This window comes from Echinops telfairi, unplaced genomic scaffold (genome assembly GCF_000313985.2).
Source record: "Echinops telfairi isolate 266 unplaced genomic scaffold, ASM31398v2 ScPeMD7_6;HRSCAF=24_0, whole genome shotgun sequence".
In the NCBI taxonomy this organism is placed as follows: Eukaryota; Metazoa; Chordata; class Mammalia; order Afrosoricida; family Tenrecidae; genus Echinops; species Echinops telfairi.
In genome coordinates, this window is record NW_022103902.1 from 12,812,449 (window position 1) to 12,836,478 (window position 24,030).

A 24,030-nucleotide genomic window follows, 5' to 3' on the forward strand; every position below is an offset into this window, starting at 1 on the left:
CCCACACTCTTATATAAACATATTTACATATGTACATTCCAGTCTTAAAACCTCTATAAATACCCTTTGTCACCTAGTTCTTTCCTCTATTTCCTTCTACTCTCCTCCTGTGCCCTCCCCTGGATTTTGTACCACCTCTCCTTTCATCTTTGCTGAAGAGTTTGCTCATATTCTTTGTCAATTTTTTAATTGGATTCTTTGTCATTTTGTATCAGCTGAGATTAAAAAAAAAGTTTTATTGTATTGTTGAACTGAGTTCTTAAAAATACTACTTATTTGAGAAGAATGGATCTTTGCTTGAGCTGATTCTGCATTCAAGTTCTCTTATCTGCTCAACAAATGATTATTGGATGTCTCTTAGGTGCCAGGCCCTATGAAGACATACCAGTGTAAGCTACATAGGCATTCCCTTTGTTTGATCTCCCCTGGGTAGCTCTAGGGGTGACTCATTAACTGCTTTCAGGGATATACAGATATAAAACAAAGAGTATGCTGATTCATTTCTCCATTATCTGTAGAATCTGAGTAATACTTCAAATAAAACATTGTTTCGATCAAAGTAGGAAAATGATACACTCATTAACAACTGGATATTTTACATCTAAACTCATTTAACAGGAGGAAACTGAAACCAGCAGATTATCTAATGTGGTCAATGTCACCAAGGCCAACCTGGGGCCCAACAGCTATTCCCTAAATATTAAGCTACCCACACTTCTCTCCATTATGCTTTCCAGGAGAACTGGTCTACCTCAACGAGGGTCACAGGCCTCAGGGAGTAAACTATCTTTAAAGCATTACATGGGGGACATGTTCTGAGTAAACAAAGAAATCCTACCTGAACTATATCCTTTGATTGAAGCAATTATCTGATTTAATATTTGTTTTTCACAGACTCCACTATCGACTCTTGGCATAGCTCTGAAATTCCATAACTATTCAATAGCCAAGAAGAGTTTGAAAGGCTGTGACCATGGATGGTGGGAAATTAATGAACACATGTAAGTGTATGTAAGGGTTTTCTATAAGCAAGGACCCTGGTGAAAGACTTCCCAGAGATTCACGGCCTAGATTCCTTGGCCCCCAAAGAGTTGGCACTTTACTAGTTACTATTTACAGTTGAGGAAACTGAGGGGCTTAGGGAGTAAATGACAAAGTCACTCAGTCACTAGCAAGTGATTGAGCCAGGATTTGTCTGTAGGATTTGTGTTTCTTGAGTCCCTGCTCTGCCCCTGTTCTATGCTGTTGGGATATGAACATGCAGATCCTGTGGTTTACAGAATCGTTTGGTAGACGACACATGCCACCCAGTTGGTTCTGGTTCACAGTGACCTCTGTGTACGACACAGCGAAACACGGGCTGGTCCTGGGTCATCCTCACAATAGTTATTTTTGAGCTCATTCTTGTAGCCCGTCTGTCAATCTTTCTTATTGAGGATTGATTTGTTGTTGTTGTTGTTCTTGCTAACCCTCTACTTTCCCAAGCATGGTGTCCTTTTCCAGGGACTGGTCCCCCTGGTAACCTGGCCAAAGTAGGCCAGAAAAAGTCTTGCCATCCTTCCTTCTAAGGAGCCTTCTGGTTGTACTTCTCCCCAAACTGATTTGTTTGTTCTGACAGTCCATGGTTCTTCAGTATTCTTTGCCAACACCATGATTCAAATGCAGCAATTCTTTTCTGGTCTTCTTTATGTTTACTTTCCATACTCATATACAGATGAGGCAAGCGGAAATGCCGTGGCTTGCATCAGATATATCTTTGCTCTCAAAGTGACATCTTTACTCTTGACTCTTTAACACAGTGGTTCTCAACCTTCCTGATGCCATGACCCTGTAATACAGTTCCTCATACTGTGGTGACCCACCCCCCCAACCATAAAATTACTTTCATTGCTACCTCATAACAACAATTTTGCTACTGTTATGAATCAGGTGACCCATGTGAAAGGGTCGTTTGACACCCAAAGGGGTTGTGACTCACAGGTTGAGAACCACCGCTTTAACACGTTAAAGAGGTATTATGCAGTAGATTTGTTAAATGCAATAAAGCATTTGATTATTTGACTGCTACTTCTGTTGGCATTAGTTATGGATATAAGTAAAATAAAATCCTTGACAACTTCAATCTTTAGCAAATTTGGTAGATAAAGTCTTTCAAATCATGGAGTCATTGGGAGAAATAGCAAATAGGGATCCTGGCAGTGCAAAAGCTGTTAGCCAATTATGTGCGGTATAAACCAAACCAAACCAAGGGGCAGGGAGTTGGTTCTGACTCATGGTGACTGCATGTGTCGCAGATAGATCAGTAGGAATTGACCTTCCAATGGCAGGTCACCAGGTCTTTCCCCTGAGTTTCCTTGGATGGCAAGTTGATGAGATCAAAACACCAGCCTTCTGGCTCTTTTTTTTTTTTTAATTAAAAGACATTATTTATTTTGTCTTAACTGACTTTAAAAGCAATTTTTGTCTGATTTACATAATGTTAATTTATTAAAAGATAATTTTATTGTGGGATCTTATAACAATCCATACATCAATCGAATCAGGCATATTTGTACATGTGTTGCCATCATTCTCTTCTAGACATTTACTTTCTATTGAGCCCTTGGTATCAGCTCCTCTCTCTCCCCCCATGAACCCTTGATAAATTATTATTATCATTATTTTTAATCATTTTATTGGGGGCTCATACAACTCATCACAATCCACACATACATCCAAGTCTATGTGCACCTCCCAGGGACACGTCTGTGCAGCAGACTGGGACTGGAACCTAAACCTGACACATGAATTGAGGCAGCTAGAAAGAGGCTAAGAGAAGTCAAGGTGTCTGGGCTTCCTGAACTCACTTAATGGGTCCTCATTCTTATCTTACTTTTCTAGTTGTTCTGTATCTGCTGTCAAAACGATAAGAGCTCCTTGTCTCAATAATAAAGGATGCTCTGTCTGTTATCGGAAGAAGTTCTCAGTTCACTTTGAGATAAGAGTCATTGTGAGGTTTAAGCATGCATCTGCTAATTCTTTGATCATTGCTATTCCATGAATGAAACCTCTCCTTTCTAAATGATTTCCCAAAACTCTTTTTCCATTTCTTTAGATGCTTAGATGGTCCTGTCTTTATTAGAGTTACTATCTGATGGAAAAGTATCTCGAATCCATTACTAAGATATAACTCAGGACTACAATGACCTTTTGGGGGTTATTTGGGATCTATTGTGCAGAAGTCAGATTAGTTGGGCTCAAATTTTAGCACTGTCATTTATTAGTTACATTAATTTTGGCAAATTGTTTAATGTCTTTGGCTTTTAGTTTGCCAAATGGGGGTTCAAAATTCTTGCTTAATATTAAGTTTTTGCTTTGTTTGCTAAGCAGTCAATGAAAGGAGGTGTACCCCACATCAAAAAGCATTACCCATGATTAATATGATTGGATGGTTCCTTTGGGAATGGCACTAGATTGTAATATCCTATAAAATATGTCAAGGTTTTAAGGAAATGGCATTTTCATGATTACTTAAAAAAAGAGATCCAGAAAGCAAATCTTTATATATCTTTTGTGAAGCTATAGACTATAGAAAGAATGAACTTTGAAAACGAGATACTATTTTCCCCACGAAGTAACAGTAACCTGCGAGGTGCTGCAACACAAGTAGAAGAAAGGCTTGCTCAGCAATAGGAGGAAAGCTCTCTGCTCCGATATTTTCCAGACAGGACCTGTGTTCTTTCCTTCCTCCATCTCCTGGGCTGGCTAAAATCCTATCCAATTTCTGTGCACCCTCAGGCCTTAAAATGTCAGAGCTCCCCATGATCGGATCTTTACATCTAAAGTGGAAAGACTAATTGAACAAATTCTTTTTACACCTTGCTGTGGAGTTAGGCCAAGGGAATTGGAGCTGTACGGAAGAAGGAGGAAAAACCAACATTGACAATAGGACACCTAGTGACCGAGTAGGTCAGTGACTGGTGGGTGAGATATACAGTCTCTGGGCAGAATAGGTACACTATCAATTGGAAGGGAATGGACAGAGTCCCCCAAAGCTCCCGACGGAAAGAGTGTGGTGGTCGAGAAAGTGCTAGTTTAGCATCTCTACTGATTGTTGTTAGCTACTGTCAAGTTGGCAGACTCATGACAACCTGTGTGTTACATGTTATATTTGCTAATTAGGGCCTTTCAATTTTGTATTTTGTTTTGGAGAATATACACAGCAAAACATACACCAACTCAACTATTTTAAATGTACAATCGGTGATATTGATGATATTGTTCTAATGGTATAACCATCCTCACCCTTTTTTTCGGAGTTGTTTCTCCCTATTAACATAAACGCATGGATCCCTGAAGGTCCTATCTGATCTCTGGATTTGCTATTGTGATTTTGATACCATGTTGTTGTTGTTCGGTGCTGTCTAGGTGGTTCTAACTCATAGCACCCTGTGTGCAACAGAACCCCAAACCTCACACCTTCCCCAAGAGACAGACAGCATCATGGCAGGAGAAAAGATCGAAACTGGCAAGGATTTCAGCTTACCCATATCCACCAGCAACATTTATGGAGATAAGTAGCCAAGAAATTAGATGGCATGTTATATTGGCACATCTGCTGCACAGGACATATTTAAAGCATTAAAGTGAAAAGATGTCACCCTGAGTACTAAGGTGCACTTGACCCAGGCCATGGTCTTTTCAATGACCTCATAAGCACGTGAAGGTTGGATAGTGAGTAATGAAGAACAGAAAAATAATTGATGCGTTTGAATTGTTGTGCTGGTTAAAAAAAAAGGAAAGTATCATGGATTGCTAGAGGAAAAAACAAATCTGTTTTGGAGAAAGCACAGTCAGAATATTACTTTGAAGTGATGATGCCTACCCTATGAACAATCAGTTGTTGTGATGCAGCCCTGCTCAATACCTACCCTCAGAAAGGGACCCCTGGAGATAGGGGTGCTAAAGCTAAGGGTGGTGAAGAAAACAGATGGTGCCCACCTATCAGAAAGAATAGAGTCTGGTCTTATAATTCTGTCTTTGAACAACAAGACATCTAAGTGAGGTGTTGGGTAATCTCACACAGAAGAAGCACACCAGATCAGAGATCTGCGTAAACTCCCAGATCAGAGAAGGAAATTGTATTAGAACTTCTATTCTGAGCGCCCTGTTTGCAGAAGGCAAAAGTGACCTTGAAAGCCTCAAATCCACGTGCAGAATTCCCACAGGGATTCAGCCTACATTGGACTCCCTTGGCTCATCAAGCAGGGATGGGGGTAGCACATGCTGAAGGATGAGGTCTTCTTCATCAGTAAGTGCTTCACATTGTCCTGTATTTCAGCAAGCAAGGTTGCTGATGCTGACTTTATTCTTCCTGCAGTCTAGCTTCTCAGATGATCTGCTCAGCGTCCAGCAACGCTGATGCACACTTTTCTTGGATTCAAATAATGTGGTGTACCCTGAGTAGCCTTGAGAAAAATGTCAATTTCAGAACACGTAATTGTGCTCATGTGGAATCTGAACATGGACTGAGAGGCAGTTGTGTAAACAGGACGAGGGAACCCTGCATGGTTTAAAACGTTAAGAAGGTGTTCAACGGGGTTGTGTCCATACTTATTCAACCTGTATGCTCAGCAATCAGAAAAATTGGATTATATGAAAAGGAATAGGACTTCAGGATTGGAGGAAGACTTATTTACAACTATTGATATACAGATAATATCACCTTACTTGCTGAAAGTGAGGAGGACTTTAAGCCCTTGCTGATGAAGATTAAGGATCGCAACCTCCTGTAGGGACAGGCCCAAGGTCAAGAAAACCTCTCAGATACATTTCTATTGGTCAAACACGACCAGGAAGGCTACCTCCTCCTCACCATTACTTTTAGATCCCTTGTTATTCCCATCTCTGTCATTATTGGCTAGTCACTCCTCCTTTCCCCGCACCCCTGCCTTCTCCTCTCACATGTTCCCCAACCCACCCCCAACCTTTGGTCTGGTTGCCATCTTCTTGGTATTGTTTATCCTGCCTATCTTATATAGATAGACACCAAAGGAGAAACCAAAAAACTGAAAAAGGAAAAGGAAAAGAAAAAAATGAGCCCATGCAAATAGTTCTGTGTCTAACTATTGTCCTGACCCGGAGCAGATGAGTGTCCTTCTGTTAAATAGAGATCAGGCCCTGATAAAATCTATTGGTCCATTTCCATTTTTGTTTGGGGATCCGTCTCCCAGGACCTGCTTACCCTAAAAGCACTATACCCCTTTAGTCCTCAGTGTTTGTGTCTGGGGGTGTGCCTTCTTTCTACAAGACCCCATTGCTCTTCCTGCACTCACGGCTTGAGCAGTCTGTGCTCCAGCCACACTCCATTACACCTTTAACTCGCGGTGTGGCCCCCTTGTGAGTATCCCCCCACCAGTTCAGATGAGGTGTCAAGTGCTGCCCCTGAGCCAGATGTCGGCTATCAAGATTCCTCAGGGACTTTGTGTCTTTGCTTCCCTTGCCTAAGTATGTTTTGAGTTGAATTTGCACATAAGTTGGTATGGTTTGTACCTAGTGTCAATTAGTTAAATGTTTTAATTGCTATGTAGTACATTTTTATACAAAAAATAAAAAAATTTATTTCCAGTTACATGAAAAACATTTTAACATACTATTACAGTAAATATAATTTTATATGCATTACAAAGTAGCACCTACTTGTGACTATGAATAATTGCATGGACCTTGAGCTTTTAATCTACTAGACTTTGCAGGAGTTAGTTTATAAATAGAAGTTGTATGTAAATTGGACATTCATAGCCCACTATTGACTGTACTAAACTTTAGCCAATTGTAAAAGATTGTTCTGAATAATATGTGAAAGATTTCCTCCTCAAATGTACGTGATTGTTCTTCTGAATGTCAATGTCATATCCGTGGAATATGAGTGGTTCCCAAGTATGCTTTTGGGGAACCTAGAGTGACCGACACTCGAGTGTCCTTCCAACCTTGGGTCTGGTTTCTGTCCTCTTTTGAGACCCTGCAGGATTCATTCTTGGAAGAGCCTCTCCCACACGTAGTGAAGGCCTATTTATCCTTCTTGTTGGCTTCTCTGCAATCAGCTCAACTCAGAAAGACCTTATGTGCAACAGAACCAAATATTTCTCAGTCCGGAGTTATCCTTCCAATGATCAGAATGTTCACATCCATCTTTGCAACTACTGTGTCACTTCATCTTACTAAAGACCGTTAGTGGCCTTCGACATAAAATGTGATGTCTTCTTCTAGGGATTAATATCTCCTGATGACATGTTCAAAACAAAAGAGTTGGACAATGCTCTCTTGTGATTCATAGCTTTTCAATGGCTAAATTTGGAAGTAGATCACCATTCCTTTCTTCCTATTATTTCTCAGTCTGGAAGTTCCACTACAGCTTGGGAACCATAGTGGTCCTGCTGGTACCAGTAGCACAATTTCCAGTATCACATCAACATGCCATGGCAGACAAACTGACAGACAAGTGGTGGAACTAATCATAAATCCTCAATATTACCTTACTGTATGTTTCACTAATCATAGTGCTCATGTAAATTAGAATTATTAATAGAGATTGAAGCCATGAACACCCTATGCAGCAAAAGAAGTATGAATAAAGTTTGTCTATTTGTGGGTAATATAATCTGATATTTGGAACATGCCAAAAAGTCCACAATAAAACAGCTAGAAAAATCTAATTGAGGAATTAATACAAAATACTAGGAACTTGGGAAGCATTTCAAACCAAACTCATTGCCATCAAGTTAATTCTCACTCATAGCATTCCTATAGGACTGGACTGGGTTTCTGAGACCATAATTCATTATGGGAGTAGAAAGCCTCATCTATTTCCTACAGAGTGGCTGGTGGTTTCAAACTACTGACCTGTTGATTAGTATCCCAACAAAAAAATTAATGTAAGGCAATAGTGATGATAGATGCAATGATTTTATAATTTCACTAGGGTCAAACTCTACCATGTATTTCAGATTTCAATTTGTATTAATATAATGTTGTTGACTTTTTCTTTTTAAGTTCTTCTGAAATGTTTTGCTCATGGATTCCACTATGCTTAGTAGAGAGTTTTGTGGTCAGAGAGAAGTAGGAGCATGAACGCGTATTTCTGATTATACGTGTTAATGAGGAAAACAAGAGGTATTGTTGTGAGCAATCTATGTATACCATACAGACTCACAGACACACATGTTCCACAGAAGTAAACACTGTCCAGTCCAGCACCACCCTCATAACTCTTATGTTTGAGCACATTATTGCAGATGGTCTCAAGCCCATCTCGTCAAGGGTTTTCCTGTTGTGTTTTGCTGATCCTTGACCAAGCATGATGTCCTTTTGCAGGGAATGGTTTTTCCTGATAAAATGGCTAAAGTCCATAAGAGGAAGTGTTGTCATCCTTGTTTCTGAGGAACATTCTCACTATCCTTCTTCCATAGCAGATTTGTTTGTTCTTCTGGCAATACATGGTGTTTCAATATTCTTCACTAACAGGATAATTCAAATGCATTAACGAAAATTCAGATGAGGGATCCTCTGATTTTCGTGTTCATTGTCCAACTTTCACATGCACTTGAGACAATTGATCACAGCATGGTCAGGCATACTTTAGTCCTCAAAATGACAGTCTTGCTTTCCAACACTTTGAAGAGATCTTGGGCAGCGTATTTGCCCAATGCAATATATTTCTTGATTTCTTGACTGCTACTTCCAGGAGCATTGATTGTGGATCCAATCAAAATGTGGATAATTGCCCGCAAGTCAATTCCTACTCATACTGGCCGTTTGTGTGCAAAATAGAACTACCCAATAGGTTTTCAAAGCTGTGACCTTTTGGAAGCAGATCACCACAATTGTCTTTTTATTTTTGTGATACCTCTGTGTCTGATGACCAGCTGTTGGACTGGAACCTGTGTTTAATCACTTGCACGACCAAAGGACTCTTGATGGTCAATAGTCAGTGCTATTGTTCTACTTTGAAGAGAACAAAATTGAGACGGCAGAAGTGACTCAATCTTCTCATGACAGTTACTCCTCATAAAACGAATAAATCGCCCAGCTCTTCCATCAGCATCTCTGTTTCTGAAGCTCAAATGACTAAAATACTAGCCAATTAACTGTCAGCCGCAATGTGGTTAGCAGAGACCTCAAGCTGTGCTCCCTGGCTCTCTTTCTTCTCAGGTACTGTGGCTCCTACATGGATCACCAAACCATTTTCCGAGTGCCCAGCCCCGTTGTTCACATCCAGCTCCAATGCAGCTCAAGGCTCTCGGAGAAGCCACTGCTGGTGGAATACGGCAGTTACAACATCAGCCAACGTAAGCTGGGGATTCACTCCTTAGAACAGCGTCATAAAAAGTCAGATGGAGGGTAATACTTTATCGTGTTAAACTTTGAGAATCAAAGGTATGGCAATGAGTACAACCAGAGGAAAATAATGTAGTTTTTTTTGTGTGTGGTATTACTGATTAGTAAACACCAAACCAAATCCATTGCCATCAAATTGAGTCCAATCATAGTCACCGTGTACAGGGTTCCTGAGATGATACATCTTTACAGAAACAGCCTCACTCTTCTCCCACAGAAGTGTTGGTGGTTTTGCACTGCCGGCCTTATAGTTAGCAGTCCAAGGCCTGACTCAGAGCACCACCAGAGGTCCTTTATTACTGGTTAGCAATTGAAAATATGATTTCTCATAGATCACTGAGATATAGGACATGCCCTTTCCTTGATCTGCTGTTCTGGCAAGACATGCTTTGTTGTACCTACGATGTCCTAGGAATCCATGAGGATATGACTTGGGAGAAAGATCCTTTAGATCTTTAGATCTAAAGATCCTTTAGACCAGGCACTTCTTGGCCAATGTCCAACATACTTGCTTCCGGGTTCAGACTATTACAATTTCAGACAAAGACAGAGGGACATAGTGTCTTACTTTCATTTTTTTCTCCTGGGTTTAAATGCAGTCACTAATGCCGACTTTCTAAGTTAAGGGGTTCTTAATGGATTTGGGGAACAGAGATCATTTTAGAATGTAATTAAAGACAGGCACTGCTCAGAATAATGCATCTGATCACAGAGAATTCAGAGATCTGAATTCTCTGAATTCAGAAGTCTAAAGATGGAGGAGTCCAAACACTGCCTATTAAGGATACTGGATTCTAAATTTCCTTCCAGCTTTTATATTCTTCCAGTCTATGATTTAGCCCAAGAGCTGAGTGAAGGAGACAATAGAATTTTGGCTGTTCATATGAACTAAATACAACATCAACTGAAACATTCTAGTACATTAGTTAGCTTTATTATTTTTTCCTCCTATGGTCTGCTGTTTTGTCCTAATCTGGTGGAAGCATTACCTAATCACTACTCTGACCTTGACAACTCCCCAACTACTTAACATGTTGTATTTCTGTTCCAAGAGCCCTTTTCTCTATCTGTTGTTCTTGGTAGGCATAATTTTTTGAACCTATGATGTGTGGAAGCACATCAAGTGGATTTGAGACCACTCGCTGTGGCTCACTTTGGCTGTGACAGTAAGGGAGAGCTGGCCAGTCAAAGAGAGATCAAATGCTAACCCTGGAATGATGAACTTGAAATTCGCACAGACAGTCACAGGAAGAGTGACCAGGAAGAGGTCTGTAGAGAGGACAGTGTTCAGCGGACATAGCGGGTTATGGTGTTGGGCTGCTAACCACAAGGTCAGTAGTTAGAAACCACCAGCTGTCCTGTAGGAGAATGATGAGGCTTTCTCTCTCGTAAATATTTGCAGTCTTGGCAACCCACAAGTGCAGTTTTGCTCTATCCTAGAAGCTCACCATGGGTCAGAATCACTTGATGGCAGTGCGTTATGTTTTTGTTTACGGCCTGGTAATTTTTAGGGGCTTATGGAAATGTTTCTTTTTGTTGCCTCTAGCTTGTCCCACCGGATTTTTCAGGTGCTCCTCTGGCTTGTGTGTCCCTCAGACTCAGCGCTGTGATGGGGTCAACGACTGCTTTGATGAGAGCGATGAACTCTTCTGTGGTGGGTATTTCAGTGTTCCTTGTGACTTTTAAAAGAATAGATAACATGTCAGGGAATTGCTGCTACTGGGGTGCATGATTGCTTTTATAGCTGTTATCCATAAGTACATATCAAAGTGTCTCCAAAATCAGTGGCTTACCGCAATCGTTTCTTCATGTGGGTCGTTGGGGATATGACTAATGTCGGATGGCATCAGTTGTGTAGTTCTGCTTCAAGCTGTGGATTCTTCTAAGCCCGGCTTATTCCAGCAGGTGGAGATTAGATTGCCTCCACGTGATCTGTTCCTGTTGGGAGCAGCCGCCAGTCATCACAATGGCCTACCAAAAAGATCGATGGAAAGAAACACGTGGTTCGTCTTAAGCCTTGAACCTGGAACTGGCACACTGTCATTCGTGTCCGCATTCCCTTGGTCGAAGCAAATCTGCTGAAGCCAAAGTCAAGGGGCAGAGACATTTACGTAGCTTCATGTCCAGGTTGGAATGCAGATGCAGCAAAGATCTGAAATGAATTTTTTTTTTTTCCAAAACCATTTTCTTGGAAGCGAATACAGATATAATATCATTCCATATTTCAATCACATCAAGCAGTAGTATACAATTGCTGCCACAGTTTACATTCTCTTCTTTCTTGTACTCAGCTCCTCTTTATTTTTTTAAAATCATTTAATTGGGGGCTCATACAACTCTTATCACAATCCGTACATCCATCCATTCTATGTCAAGCACATTTGTACATTTGTTGCCATCATCACTCTCAAAACATTTGCTTTCTGCTTGAGCCCTTGGTATCAGCTCCTCATTTTTCCCCCTTTCTTCCCTTCCTCATGAACACTTGATAATTTAAAAATTATTATTATTTTTTCATATCTTACACCACCCAGCGTCTCCCTTTACACACTTTTCTGTTGTCCAGCCCGCAGGGAGGAGGTTATATGTAGATCCTTTTGATTGGTTCCCCCTTTCCACCCCACCCTCCCTCCACCCTCCAGGTATTGCCACTCTCAGCACTGGTCCTGAAGGGTTCATCTGTCCTGGATTACCTGTGTTTCCAGTTCCTATCTGTACCAGTGTATATCCTCTGGTCTAGCCAGATTTGTAAAATAGAATTGGGATTGTGATAGTGGAGTGGGTGGCGGGGGGAAGGAAGCATTTAGGAACTAAAGGAAAGTTGTATGTTTCATCATTGTATCAGCTCCTCTTTACCTTCTCCTCCAACCCTTTCCACTGTACCCACCAGAAACTCCGACTCTGCTTATTGTTTCTATAGGATCCTCAGTTCTGGTTGTCATATAGTGAAAAAGAAAAACATAACACAAATTCAAGAGGGCTACCCTCAATGACAAAATATGTTAGAGATAAGCTCCATTATGAAAACACACACACACACACACACACACACACACACACACACACACACACAGCAAATGTTGAAAAGCAGATCAGTCCCACTGCGTATCAGAGTGGGATCAAGTAACAAGGTTTTAACTCTTCTAGTCAGGCTTATCATTTTGATCTCTAGAGTCATTTCTCCAATAACTCTGTTTGGTAACCAGTTTATTCCCATCCCTCCATCAGGGACAGAGGGAAATCAGCATAGGCTTATTTTCTGTGAGATCACACAAATGTATCTTGGGTTTCCACTGTCTTCTGTAAACCAGAATCTCACAATGTAGGCTCTGAGAAAACACCCTCTTTCAGCTTCATATTATATGATTTACATATTATATGATTTACATCCTCGCATCACTGACGATGGTGTACTTCTTCCACGTGCACTTAATTGACCTCTCACTTAAATGGCTGCTTGTTTGAAAATAAGCCTTTAAGACCCTAGCTATTTTATTTGCTGGCCAGGCACCATCTAATTTCTTTACCACACTTTGCTATCGCACCCATATCTTCTGAGTTCCCTTCCTGAGGGCGAGTATCGGGCAGGGCCATGAAGTCAGGACTAATTGTTTTTAAGTTGGAGCTAGGATTTAATACCAGCCCCCAAATCCATTCCTGGGTCCATATTTTCTTATCTGCTTTGGGTGCCTTTGCTAATGTGGGTCCTTGTTAATTGATAATAGATAGTCTTATTGATCATAATAAAAATGGAGCATAATGATCTTCCATTGATATCATTATTGATTAGCCCTCAGTACTAATTTTTTTGGTCTGCATTTAATTTTTTTAATTTTCACTTTTTATTAAAACATCATTTTATTTGGGGCTCTTACAGCTCTTATAACAATCCATACATCAATCGTCTCAAGCATATTTGTACATGTGTTGCCATCATTATTTTCTAGGCATTTATTTTCTATTGAGCCCTTGGTATCAGCTCCTCTTTTTTCCCTCCCTCCCCTCACCCTCGTGACCCCTTGATAAATTACAAATTATTATTATTTTCATATTTTACACTGACCACTGTCTCCCTTCCCACGGTTTCTGTTGTTCGTCCCCCTGGTGGGGGTGTGGGTGGTCAGTCTCAATCACTGACATCGGGTTCCCCTTCCTCCCCTTCTCTCTCCACCTCTTCCCCTACCCTTCTGGTATTGCTACTCCCATTCCTGTTCCTGGATTCCATGTGTCGTGAGCTCTTATCTCTTGTTGTACCTGTGCACACGCTCCGGTCTAGCCCACAGTGAGAAGCAGTACTGGGGTCATGATAGTGGGGGTGGGGGGGTGAGGAAGCCTCAAGGAACCAGAGGAATATTGTGTGTTTCTTCAGTGTTTTACTGCACCCTGGTTGACTCATCCCTTCCTTGTGACCCTTCTGTAAAGGGATGTCCCATTGGCTACAGATGGGTTTTGGGTCTCTGCTCTGATCCCCCTCATTCTCATTTTTGTTTGTTTGTTTTGGGTCTTCTGATGCCTAATACCTGGTCCCAATGACACCTCATGATCGCACAGGCTGGCGTGCTTCCTCCATGTGGGCTTGTTGCTTCTCTGCTAGATGGCTGCTTGTTTAACTTCAAGCCTTTATGTCCCCAAGATGCCATATCTTTTGATAGCCAGACACCATCAGCCTCTCACCACATTTGCTTATGTACCTATTTTATCTTCAGTGATTGTGCCGGGGTGGGGGTGGGCGCGCACGCGTGTGTGTGTGTGTGTGTGTGTGTGTGTGTGTGTGTGTGTATCACGGAATGCCACTTTGTTAGAACAAAGTGTTCTTGTATTGAGGGAGGGTATGAGCAGAGGCCCAAAGTCCGTCCGCTACCTCAGTGTTTTGCCATATAAATATACATACTTAGGCCAATACCTCTGTTTTTATGAATTAATATTTTACATATGTACACATCTATGCTTATATCTCTATCCATAGCTTTGCTTCCTAGATCTTTCCTCTGTTTCCTTTTACCTTCCTCCTGTCCCACCATCACACTTGCTCTTCTTCTGCCTCTCAGTAGTTCTTCTCAGCTAGATTGCTGTTGCTCCAACACCAGGATCTCTATATCCTCCTCATTGTTGATTTTTTTCATTGTTGATTTTAATTCCCTGGTTATTCCCCTGTCTATGGCGTTGTTTGCTCACCGCTCCCTTCCCCCACTACTTATCTTACACTATACGGGTTGAGATACAGGCATACAATGATTAAGCACTTAGCTGTTAACCAATAAGTCAGTGGTTCAAACCCACAAGCTGCCAGGTGGAAATAAAGATGTGACAGTCTGTTTCCATAAGATTACAACCTCGGAAATCTTATGGGCAATTCCGCTCTATCTTACAGGACCCCTATTGAGTTGGGATCGACACAACAGCAAAGGATATACAGTCATTGGGCGGCTTTTCTTTTCTCTCTTTCTTTCCCTATAACTTTTTATTGTGCATTGGATGAAGGTATACAAAACAGATCATCAACTTTACATTCAGCAATTCATCCACTTTTGTTTCCTCTCCTTCCTTACAGACCTCTCAATCTAACATCACTTACCCCACTTTCCCACCTGTGTTTCCTGTGTCCATTCCCATTCTTTCCTAGTTCTCTGAACTTTGTCCTGGGGGAAATGCTGCCCTTGTCATCTCAAATAGGTAATGATTCAAAACTGTCTGACCCTCACTAGTGTTACTGTTCCCTTGAGAGACCCATCTAAGGTTTGGCTGAAAATTATGCCATGGAGTGGATTTTACTTCCAGACCCGGAGGCTAACTTATAGAGGTGATAGCAGTCTTTATCTGACCGGTAAGCTGGTCTATTTTATGATTTTGTTGCACATTTTTTTCTCCCACTCTATGCAGGATCTTCTGTGTGATCTCTTTCATAGAAGTTGGTAGTTGGAGCCAGGCACCATCTAGTTCTTCTGGTCTCAGGGTCCTGGAGGCTGGTGTCCACGTGGTTTTTAGTCCATTGTATTAATTGTTCTTTTGTGTCTTCCATTTTTATCACTTTGGTTGGCTGTTCATGAGCTTTTAAGACTCCAGTTCCCACCTACTTTTTGGAGTTCAAAACAATCTCCAAATCAGCAGTGCCTTGCTTATTCTGGGTTTAATTCCTTTCCATGTAAAATTGGTGAATCACTTTTTCCCTCTTTAAAGAATGATGCTGGAATCTGGCCCGGTTGGTATTATAGCCGTAGATAATTTTACATACTATTGACATTTTCACAATATTAAATCTTTCTATTCATAAATGTGGCATTTTCTTCCACTCTATGCTTCTTTTTCTTTTTTTAAATTTTATTTTATTTGTATGGTTTTCTGATTATATCTGTTACTCAATATTTAATCTTTTGGATGGTGTATTAGTCTGGGCACTTTGGAGAAACAAATCCACAGCAACTCACGTATAAGAGAGAGTTTTATGCAAAGAAAATGTGCATCACAAAAACATCCCAACCCAATGCTTCCCAAGCCCACAAGTCCAACATTAACCCATACCCAACACGAGTCCACGAAGTCCTTCACCTCACAAAACAGAGGCAATAATGCCGACTGCAGGAGGAAAGCTGAGTCAGTGAACGAATAAGCATCTCAGCACTGGCAGGGGTCTCCACATGGCTGCTCCAGCACCCAGGGCTGCATCGGGATAGATCCATGCGGCTTCTCCTTGGGGATGTCTTGTAGGAAGTCAATCTTGCAAGCTGAAGCAGGGAGCTGCTAAGGCAGCTGCACCCGATGCAACCATCACAAAACAAGAGACCCGAGAACTAGAAAGGCGAGGCTTCACCACCCATTTATCCCTCCGCCTTTCAACCAGCACCACATGTGATTATCGGCCAGGCTGGCACAATTAACTAACTCAGATGGCTATGTATTTCTTTCCTGAATTTATTTTCAGAGCCATTTGTTTTCAGTGCAAGGAATCTGGCTGGATTTTGTTAATTTGATCATGTGCCCTACCACATTGCTGAATCTTTCAAATAATTTTCTTGCCATATTTTTGGGACTTTCTTTGCATAGGATGGTATCATTTGCAAATGGCGTTCTAGTCCTTCTTTGACAATTGGGATGTCTTTAAAATTCCTCTTTTGCCTTATGGCTTTGACTAAAACTTCCAGCACAATATTCAATAAGTAATGAGAAAGGCTCCCATCCATAAGAGGAATGCTTGCAGTTTCTTTGCATTGATCATATTGTTGGCCATTGGTTATATGTATATGTCCCCTTAATCATATTGAGGATTTTCTCTTTTCCTACTTTATTGAGCGTTTTGATTAGGAGTTGGTGTTGGAATTTGTCAAATGCTCTTTCTGCATCTATCAATTTGATCACTTGGTTCTTTTCCTTTGTTTAATAAAACAAAGGAATTTTGTTTTATTTATATTGCAAATTATGTTGACTATTTTCCTAATGTTAAACCATCCTTTCATACCTGGTGTGAATTTCACTTGGATATGGTATATGATCTAGATAGATAAATAGGTAGATAGATAGATAGATAGATAGATGCATTGTTGGATCCCACTGGCTAGAATTTGGTTGAGAATTTTTGCATTTATGTGTATGAGGAATATTGGTCTATAATTTTCTATTTTAGTGATACCTTTATGTAGTTTTGATATCAGGGTTATGCTTGATTCACAAAATGAATTTTGGAGTTTTCCATCTGGGGTAGTTTTAGTAGAGTTGGTGTCAGTTCCTCTCTGAATGTTTGGTAGAATTTACCAGGGAAGTTAGCTGAGCTTGATTTGTTGTTGTTATTGGGGGCTTTTAATACTTTGGTTAATGTCTACTTTTATTATGTGTCTGTTCAGATTTCACACTTCAGTCCCTGTTAGTTTAGATATCTAATGTGGTTCCAGAATTTTGTCTATTTCATCTAGATTTTGAAATTTGGTGGTGTACAGTCTTTCATAGTATTCTGTCATTATCTTTTTTATTTCAGTTGGTTCTGTTATGACAACACTCACTTCATTTCTTATTTGTGTTGTTTGCATGTCTCCCTTTTCTTTCTTTTTATATGTTTCAGTGGTTTTTCAATTTTATTAATACTTTTAAAGAATCAGGTTATTGTCTTTTTGATTTTTCTATGCTTTTGTGTCTGCTCTTAACTTTATTATTGTTTTATAGTTTTATTGATATAAAATTCACATATCATACACTTCCATAGTTAGTTTTCTTTTTAAAAGAGTTGATATGCATCATCAAAATCAGTTCTGTGACTCCCTCCCCTCTCCCGAATTCATTATTTGCTCTCCAATTCCTCACTCTCCCCCTACATCCCTAAGAAACCATTGCATCTGTTATTGTCTCTATACATCCAATACGTTGGTGTTCATAAACTGGGAAACCTAACAGAAACAATGAAAAACAAAACCAAACAGAAAGAAAAATAATAATAATAAAATAAGGATTGAAAATAAAGGTTGAAAAGGAAAAGTTCACCAGCAATACTAAAATAAGCCAGAAAGAAAATTTCTGTCATGGAACAAGTGAGAAATATTTAAACCTAGAGCAAATTCAGGTTGGATCAAGAGGGAGGTCAACTGACCAGGTATCCTGTTATACTGTAGTTCCATCCACCCACCATCATCAAGTTTACAATAATCTCTGTCCGATAGAAAAGCTGTTAGCATCCCTCCACTGTGGCCAGAGGGCATCTGGCAAAGGCTTCGTTTGCCTAGGTACTCTCCAGGTGGATTTTGGGCTCCCAATGTCCTCCATAGCCTTCTACAAATGGGATGTTCATAATTTAAGCTTTGAGTCTTTTCCCTTCCATAATATTTGGATTTTGTTATCATCATCTTTGGATCACACAGGCTGGTATGCTTCTTCTAAGTAGACCTAGTGGACACCTCACTTAGATGGCTGCTTATTTGAATACAACCCTTTACGATCCCAGGCATTATTCCAATTGATAGCTGGGCGCCGTCTGCTTTCTTCATCACATTTTGCTGTCTTCATGAAGGCAGGCATGAGGGAGGGGGGCATATTATAAGAACTGACTATTTTTGGATTGTGGCTGGAGTTAATTGAGAGCCCTGAACCCATCTGCTTATCCACAGGTTATGAATGACTCTGGCTTACTGTACTGGTCTTGCTATCATTTTATGACAGAAAAACAAAAGGAAGACATTGACCATTATCCCCCTGGGATATAAAACAATTGCATTGATAACATCAATAATTTATCCAGTGGCATAGAATTTAAGGTATTCTTGAGAAAAGGAGTTTATGAGCTCGTAGTCCATCTGAGAATTGCAACCCATGAGTTTTTGCTGTCTTCCGATTGAATTCTTAATTGATTGAGCTCTGTTTATATGGAGCTGGTTTACACTGGGATTGGTGCTAGGGAAAATTTTTCTGTAACATTCCTTACAGGGGCAGATCTTTGCTTCTAAGATTAATACCTGTCATATTAATTCAAGGTATTATTGAAATAGTAAATATATGGTGAATCTGGGTCCCCTTTCATTGGATGCTGCTAAGCCAGGGACCCCACCCATTCCCTTTGTTATTTCTTTTCTTTTGATGACTAGAGGCCTATTTTACTGCTTGTTTCTAGTTGGAGATGATGGATTACGGTGTTGATTTTGTTTTTTTCTTCTTCTTTTGGTTGTGCAGTTATTATTGTCAACTGTCGTCTGAGCTGCTTTTGTTACGTTCTGAAACTTTTGTAATGCTATTTTTATTCCTATGTGATTAAAGAATATTTTGAAGTTCTCGTTTAATTTCTTCAGTTGCTCAGGAGTTTTTAAGCCAGGCATTCCTCAATATCCATGTATTTTATTTCCTTTCTTGATTCTTTGATTATTCTTATTGTTGATTTCTAATTTCGTAGCATTGTGGTTTGAGAAGATTTATAATATCTTGATAATTTAAAATATACTGGGGTTTGCTTTGTGGTCTGACATATGGTGTGCTGTGGAGATTGTTCCATGTGTGCTGGAAAAGAATGTATATTGTGAGGGACACACACACACACACACACACACACACACACACACACCACCTTCCAAGGAAGGCGCTATTGTACAAAGTGTGATGAAATTATTTTTGACTTTATGTGACAGGATAGAACTTCCCTATTGAGGGTTTTTTCCCCTTATGCTAATAGTAATTTATTAGAGCTGAAATTCTGAGTACTAGGTTTGTAGAAAGCTTTGGTTTACAGTGAAGACCCTAAATCCATTTTTGAATCTCCACATAGATTCAGCATCCATTGCCTATAGAATTTATAGGTTGTAAATTTTATAAAACAAATATCCATGTGTTTCCCCTGCGGAGCCACTGGGTGGGTTTATACAGCAGCATTTCGGTTAGCAGCAAAGAGCTTACTGTTAAGGGATCAGGACTCTTTTCCCCAGAAGTCACCTCTGCCAAAGACAGGAGTAGATAACTGTCTCTGATCATGTCTTACAAACCAGAAATGTTCAGGGAGTTGTGCCTTTAAAAGTGTGTGTAGGTATTCTGTGCCTGATGTTGGCCTCAAGGCAATTCATGAAAATAATCTAAGGAAGACACATTATGGGAGATTTACACATATTTCCTAATCCAGACAATGGATTCCTTTAGTATAATTTCAAGAGTTCCCTTGCACAGAAACCCCAAGCCTGCAGATCTTATGCTCGCTCTTTTAGTCAACAAACTTGCAGGGAACATCTACTATTTGTCAGGAGTTTAAGGGACAAAGGAGGCTTGGTGGTACTGTGGGTTAGAGCATTGGGCTGCTAACTACAAGGTTACTGGTTCTAAACCACCTGGCATTTCTTGGGAGAACAATGAAGCCGTCAACCTCCATGAGCCTTGGAAACCCTATGGAGCAGTTCTACTCTGTCCTGTATGGTGCTTCAACTGGGAAGTGGTGAGTGGGCTTGGGGATTAAGGGACAGAGAAGAAAAGGCATTCTCAGAACATTGCAAGTTCTTTTTTTTTTTTTTTTTTTTTTAAAGGGAAGGTGGATACGTTCCACTTAAATTTCAAATCTGGCTCTTGTTATTTTTTCCCTAAATTGAATTAAATAGAATGCATCTAATCACAATTAAATAAACAAACAACCAAATGACAACACATTTATGTGATGCAAAAAAATCACAGTTGCTCAAGCCAGAAGAATTACAGAACAGTTTAAACATCTCCCCTGTGTTAGTCTGGTACTTTAGAGAAACAAATCCACAGAAACTCATGTATAAGAAAGAGTTTTATATAAAGGCTAACTGTGCATCAAGAAAATATCCCAACCCAGTGCTGCCCAAGCCCACAAGTCCAACATTAACCCATTAACCCATATGTCCAACACCAAAAGTCCTCCTCCATCTCACAAAGCAGACACAATGACACTGACTGCAGGAGGAAAGCCGAGTCAGTGAATGTGTAAGCATCTCAGCGCTGGCAGGGCTCTCCACATGGGTGCTCCAGGACCCAGGGCTGCATCGGGGTAGGGCCATGTGGCTTCTCCTTGCGGATGCCTTGTAGGAAGTCAGTCTTGCAAGCTGAAGCAGGGGCCTGCTAAGGCAGCTGCACCGTAGTGCGACCATCAGAGAGCAAGAGACCCGAGAACTCGAAAGGCAGGGCTCACAGAGCCATTTTTCCCTCCACCCTTCAATTAACCCCACGTGTTTATTGGCCAGGTTGGCACAATAAATTCACTAACTCATTCCCTTTCTCATGAATAGACCAGTTTTGAGAAAACCATATGTAAAAAGCTAACTTAAAGCGTCTTAGTGATTTGTACCTTGGGAGTGGCACTGCGGGTTATCAGAAACATCCAGCTCAGGCGTCAGGCTTATGCGCTTTGTGTCTGTTCTCATTCTAGTGGCTCCTAACCCGGCTTGCAACACCAGCTCCTTCAGGCAGCAAGGCCCGCTGGTCTGCGATGGCTTCCGGGACTGTGCAGACGGCCGGGATGAACTGAACTGCACGCAGAGTGAGGAGGGCTCTTCTGGCTTCGACTTTCCCTCTTAGCAACCTCCTGCAAATCAGGGTTGAAATACCTTTGCGGGGCAAGAGAAACCAACTTCCTCTGGTTTTCCTGGCACTGTCCCAGCTGTAGGTCTAGAGGTCCCACGTCCTAAGAATTCCCTCCTTTCCAAGCGATCCAGTACAGTAGGTCACCCTAACTGGAGTGGAATGTGGGTGTCCCGGTGGAGTGCTGGCAGGTTGTCCCTGCTTGCTTGATTTTCATGTGACTCAAGGCTGTGGGGCAGACCTTGACAGACCTGAAAAACCTGATAGAGGAATTTGTCAGCTCCCATGAGTGGACCTGTTCTGCTTTTAATCCCAGCAGATTACACACACCTTCAGTGCTGTGAGCAATGTACCGCAAGGCACATTTGTTCTCCTTCATGGTATAAAAGGACCGAGGGCGGTTGTAATGTCTAAAAAATGTCTTGGAGACCAAGACATATAATAGCAACATCTGCAGACTAAAGCTACAACGTGGTCAACTCCTCTGTGACTGGCTTAGAGTGCAAGGAGAGGAGAGCCCCTAGAGCTGATTCTCAGCCGATGAGCCCGCCCACCCGACTTCTACTGGCTCCCCTGTGTGGAAGAATGAGTCCCTGGGGTTGCTTCTTTTCTCCCAGAGCAGCCAATACTAATTCTGTGGTTAACCACCCTTTGACAAGCTCTGCCATTTACTCAAATTCTGGCTAGGAAAAACATTCTTTCTCATTTCGTTCTTTTTTAGGCACTCCATGCAGCAATAGAACGTTCAGGTGTGGCGATGATATGTGCTTTAGGAAGCAAAATGCAAAATGCGATGGGACAGTGGATTGTCCAGATGGCAGTGATGAAGAAGGCTGTAGTGAGTCGAATATGTCTACAGTTCACTGTTCTTTTTTATTTTCATTTCCTTCTTGTAGTAATCCCCCTAAAAGAGGTTGCCAAAGACCCAGGGAAGAATAAGAAATATTGGGTATCTCAGAAGTGATTGGGTTTAGGACCCACCCTACACTGATACAGCCTCATTACCACCATAAGGAAACTCTTTCCCCAAGTGAGATTGCATCCACAGGTGTAAGGGTTAGGATTGCAACTCATATTTTGAGAGGACACAATTCATTCCATGACACTGAGCCTGAGGTTGTTTCTCAGAAATAAAATCCTTAGAATAGATCCTGTCTTCATTCTTGATAACAAACATGAATACACTAGATGTTCATGAGCATTCACACTTTTTAATAACTCTAATCAAGGGAGAAGATTTAAACATTTTTAAAAAGTCTACAAGAAAAGAAATAGAAGCTACAGCACAGTGATAACTTTGGTAATTATACCTTGTGCTATGAACAATATCAAGTACTGGTTCTTTGTTTAGCTGTTTCCTAATAACTGTAATCTTCCATATATTCCTGTTAGTCATGTGGCTTCTAACAGATCACGTGGCGACATCTTAATGATAAAACTTATCAATGCTACTTAAGATGTCACTTTCAGAACTAAAGGGCACCCAACTCAAGCCATGACATTTTCCATCACTTCATATGCCTGCAAAAACTAGACACTGAATACGGAAGACTGAAACATCGATGCCATGGAATAGTGGTGTTGATGAAGAAAAGGACACACAACTTGGGCTACTTAGTTTTTAAGAACATTAAATATGTTTTGGAGTATGTAAGAAGAAGCACATCCGTGTTGGGAGAAGTACAGTCAGGATGATTCTCAAAAGCGAGAAAGGTAAAACTTTGTCCCATGCACTGTGGACACATCATGGAGAGCCCTGTCCCTCGAGAAGGACCATTGTGCTTGATAAAAGCAGAGAGTTGAGTGAAAAAAGAGGAAACCCCCTCAGTGGAATGGATAGGCGTAGTGGCTCCAACGCTGGGTTCAAACCTGGCAGCGACGATGGGGGGGCACGGCACCACACAGTGTTTCCTCTGCTGCCCACTGGGTTGCTGAGTTAGAACCAACTCAAACAAAAACAACCTCGATACTATTTGCACCGAAAAATAATTACCCTGGCATGAACTCATTTTTCTTGCTAGGTTTCCATTTGATTTTGCCTTGGACTTTTAAATTCTCTCCCCGATGCTTTCAAATGGCCTCAAGTTCAAAGACACTCATTTCTCTCACAGTTGGAGCTATTCTTTTCTTCCCCAATAACAGTCTACGGGCCACAGAGTGCTGTTTGCATCCATCCAGCTGTTACTAAAAGGGCTCCATTTCTCCCTTCGCTTGAATCAGTAGACAGGGAGACTCTGTGTGGTAGTGCATTTTCTACTAGGAGGAAAAGGGTGGTTTGTTAGTGGTGCTTACAGATACACCCACATATTCCTTCTCCTTTAAATAAGCAAGGGGTTCCACATTGCTTACCCGGCATATTAGTTCCCCGTGTAGAACTAAGCTTCACTTAATTTCTAGAGTTTCTTCCAGGGCTGCATTTACAACGTGTGGCCCTTTCTCTGTCCAAGGCTGCAGCAGAGGCACCTCCACTCTCCACCGCATCATCGGGGGCACCGACACCCTGGAGGGGGGCTGGCCCTGGCAAGTCAGCCTCCACTTTGTGGGAAATGCCTACTGTGGCGCCTCAGTCATCTCCAGGGAGTGGCTTCTCTCTGCAGCTCACTGTTTCCATGGAAACAGGTAAGGCAGGCAATCCTTACTCTGGAGTGGTACCCTCTCTGACGACTG

The 24,030-nt window shown here is 41.1% G+C and overlaps 1 protein-coding gene across 2 annotated transcripts in view; it reads left to right on the top strand.

The window, feature by feature from the left end:
- TMPRSS7 (transmembrane serine protease 7) overlaps positions 1-24,030 on the top strand; it is a 55,715-nt gene that overhangs the window by 24,931 nt on the left and 6,754 nt on the right. For both annotated transcript variants that reach the window (XM_030884421.2, XM_004706395.2), the window contains 6 exons: positions 895-1,001; positions 9,190-9,326; positions 10,922-11,029; positions 21,212-21,322; positions 22,085-22,201; positions 23,811-23,982. In XM_030884421.2, coding sequence (XP_030740281.1) covers positions 895-1,001; positions 9,190-9,326; positions 10,922-11,029; positions 21,212-21,322; positions 22,085-22,201; positions 23,811-23,982 — 752 coding nt within the window. The remainder of the gene's footprint in view (positions 1-894; positions 1,002-9,189; positions 9,327-10,921; positions 11,030-21,211; positions 21,323-22,084; positions 22,202-23,810; positions 23,983-24,030) is intronic.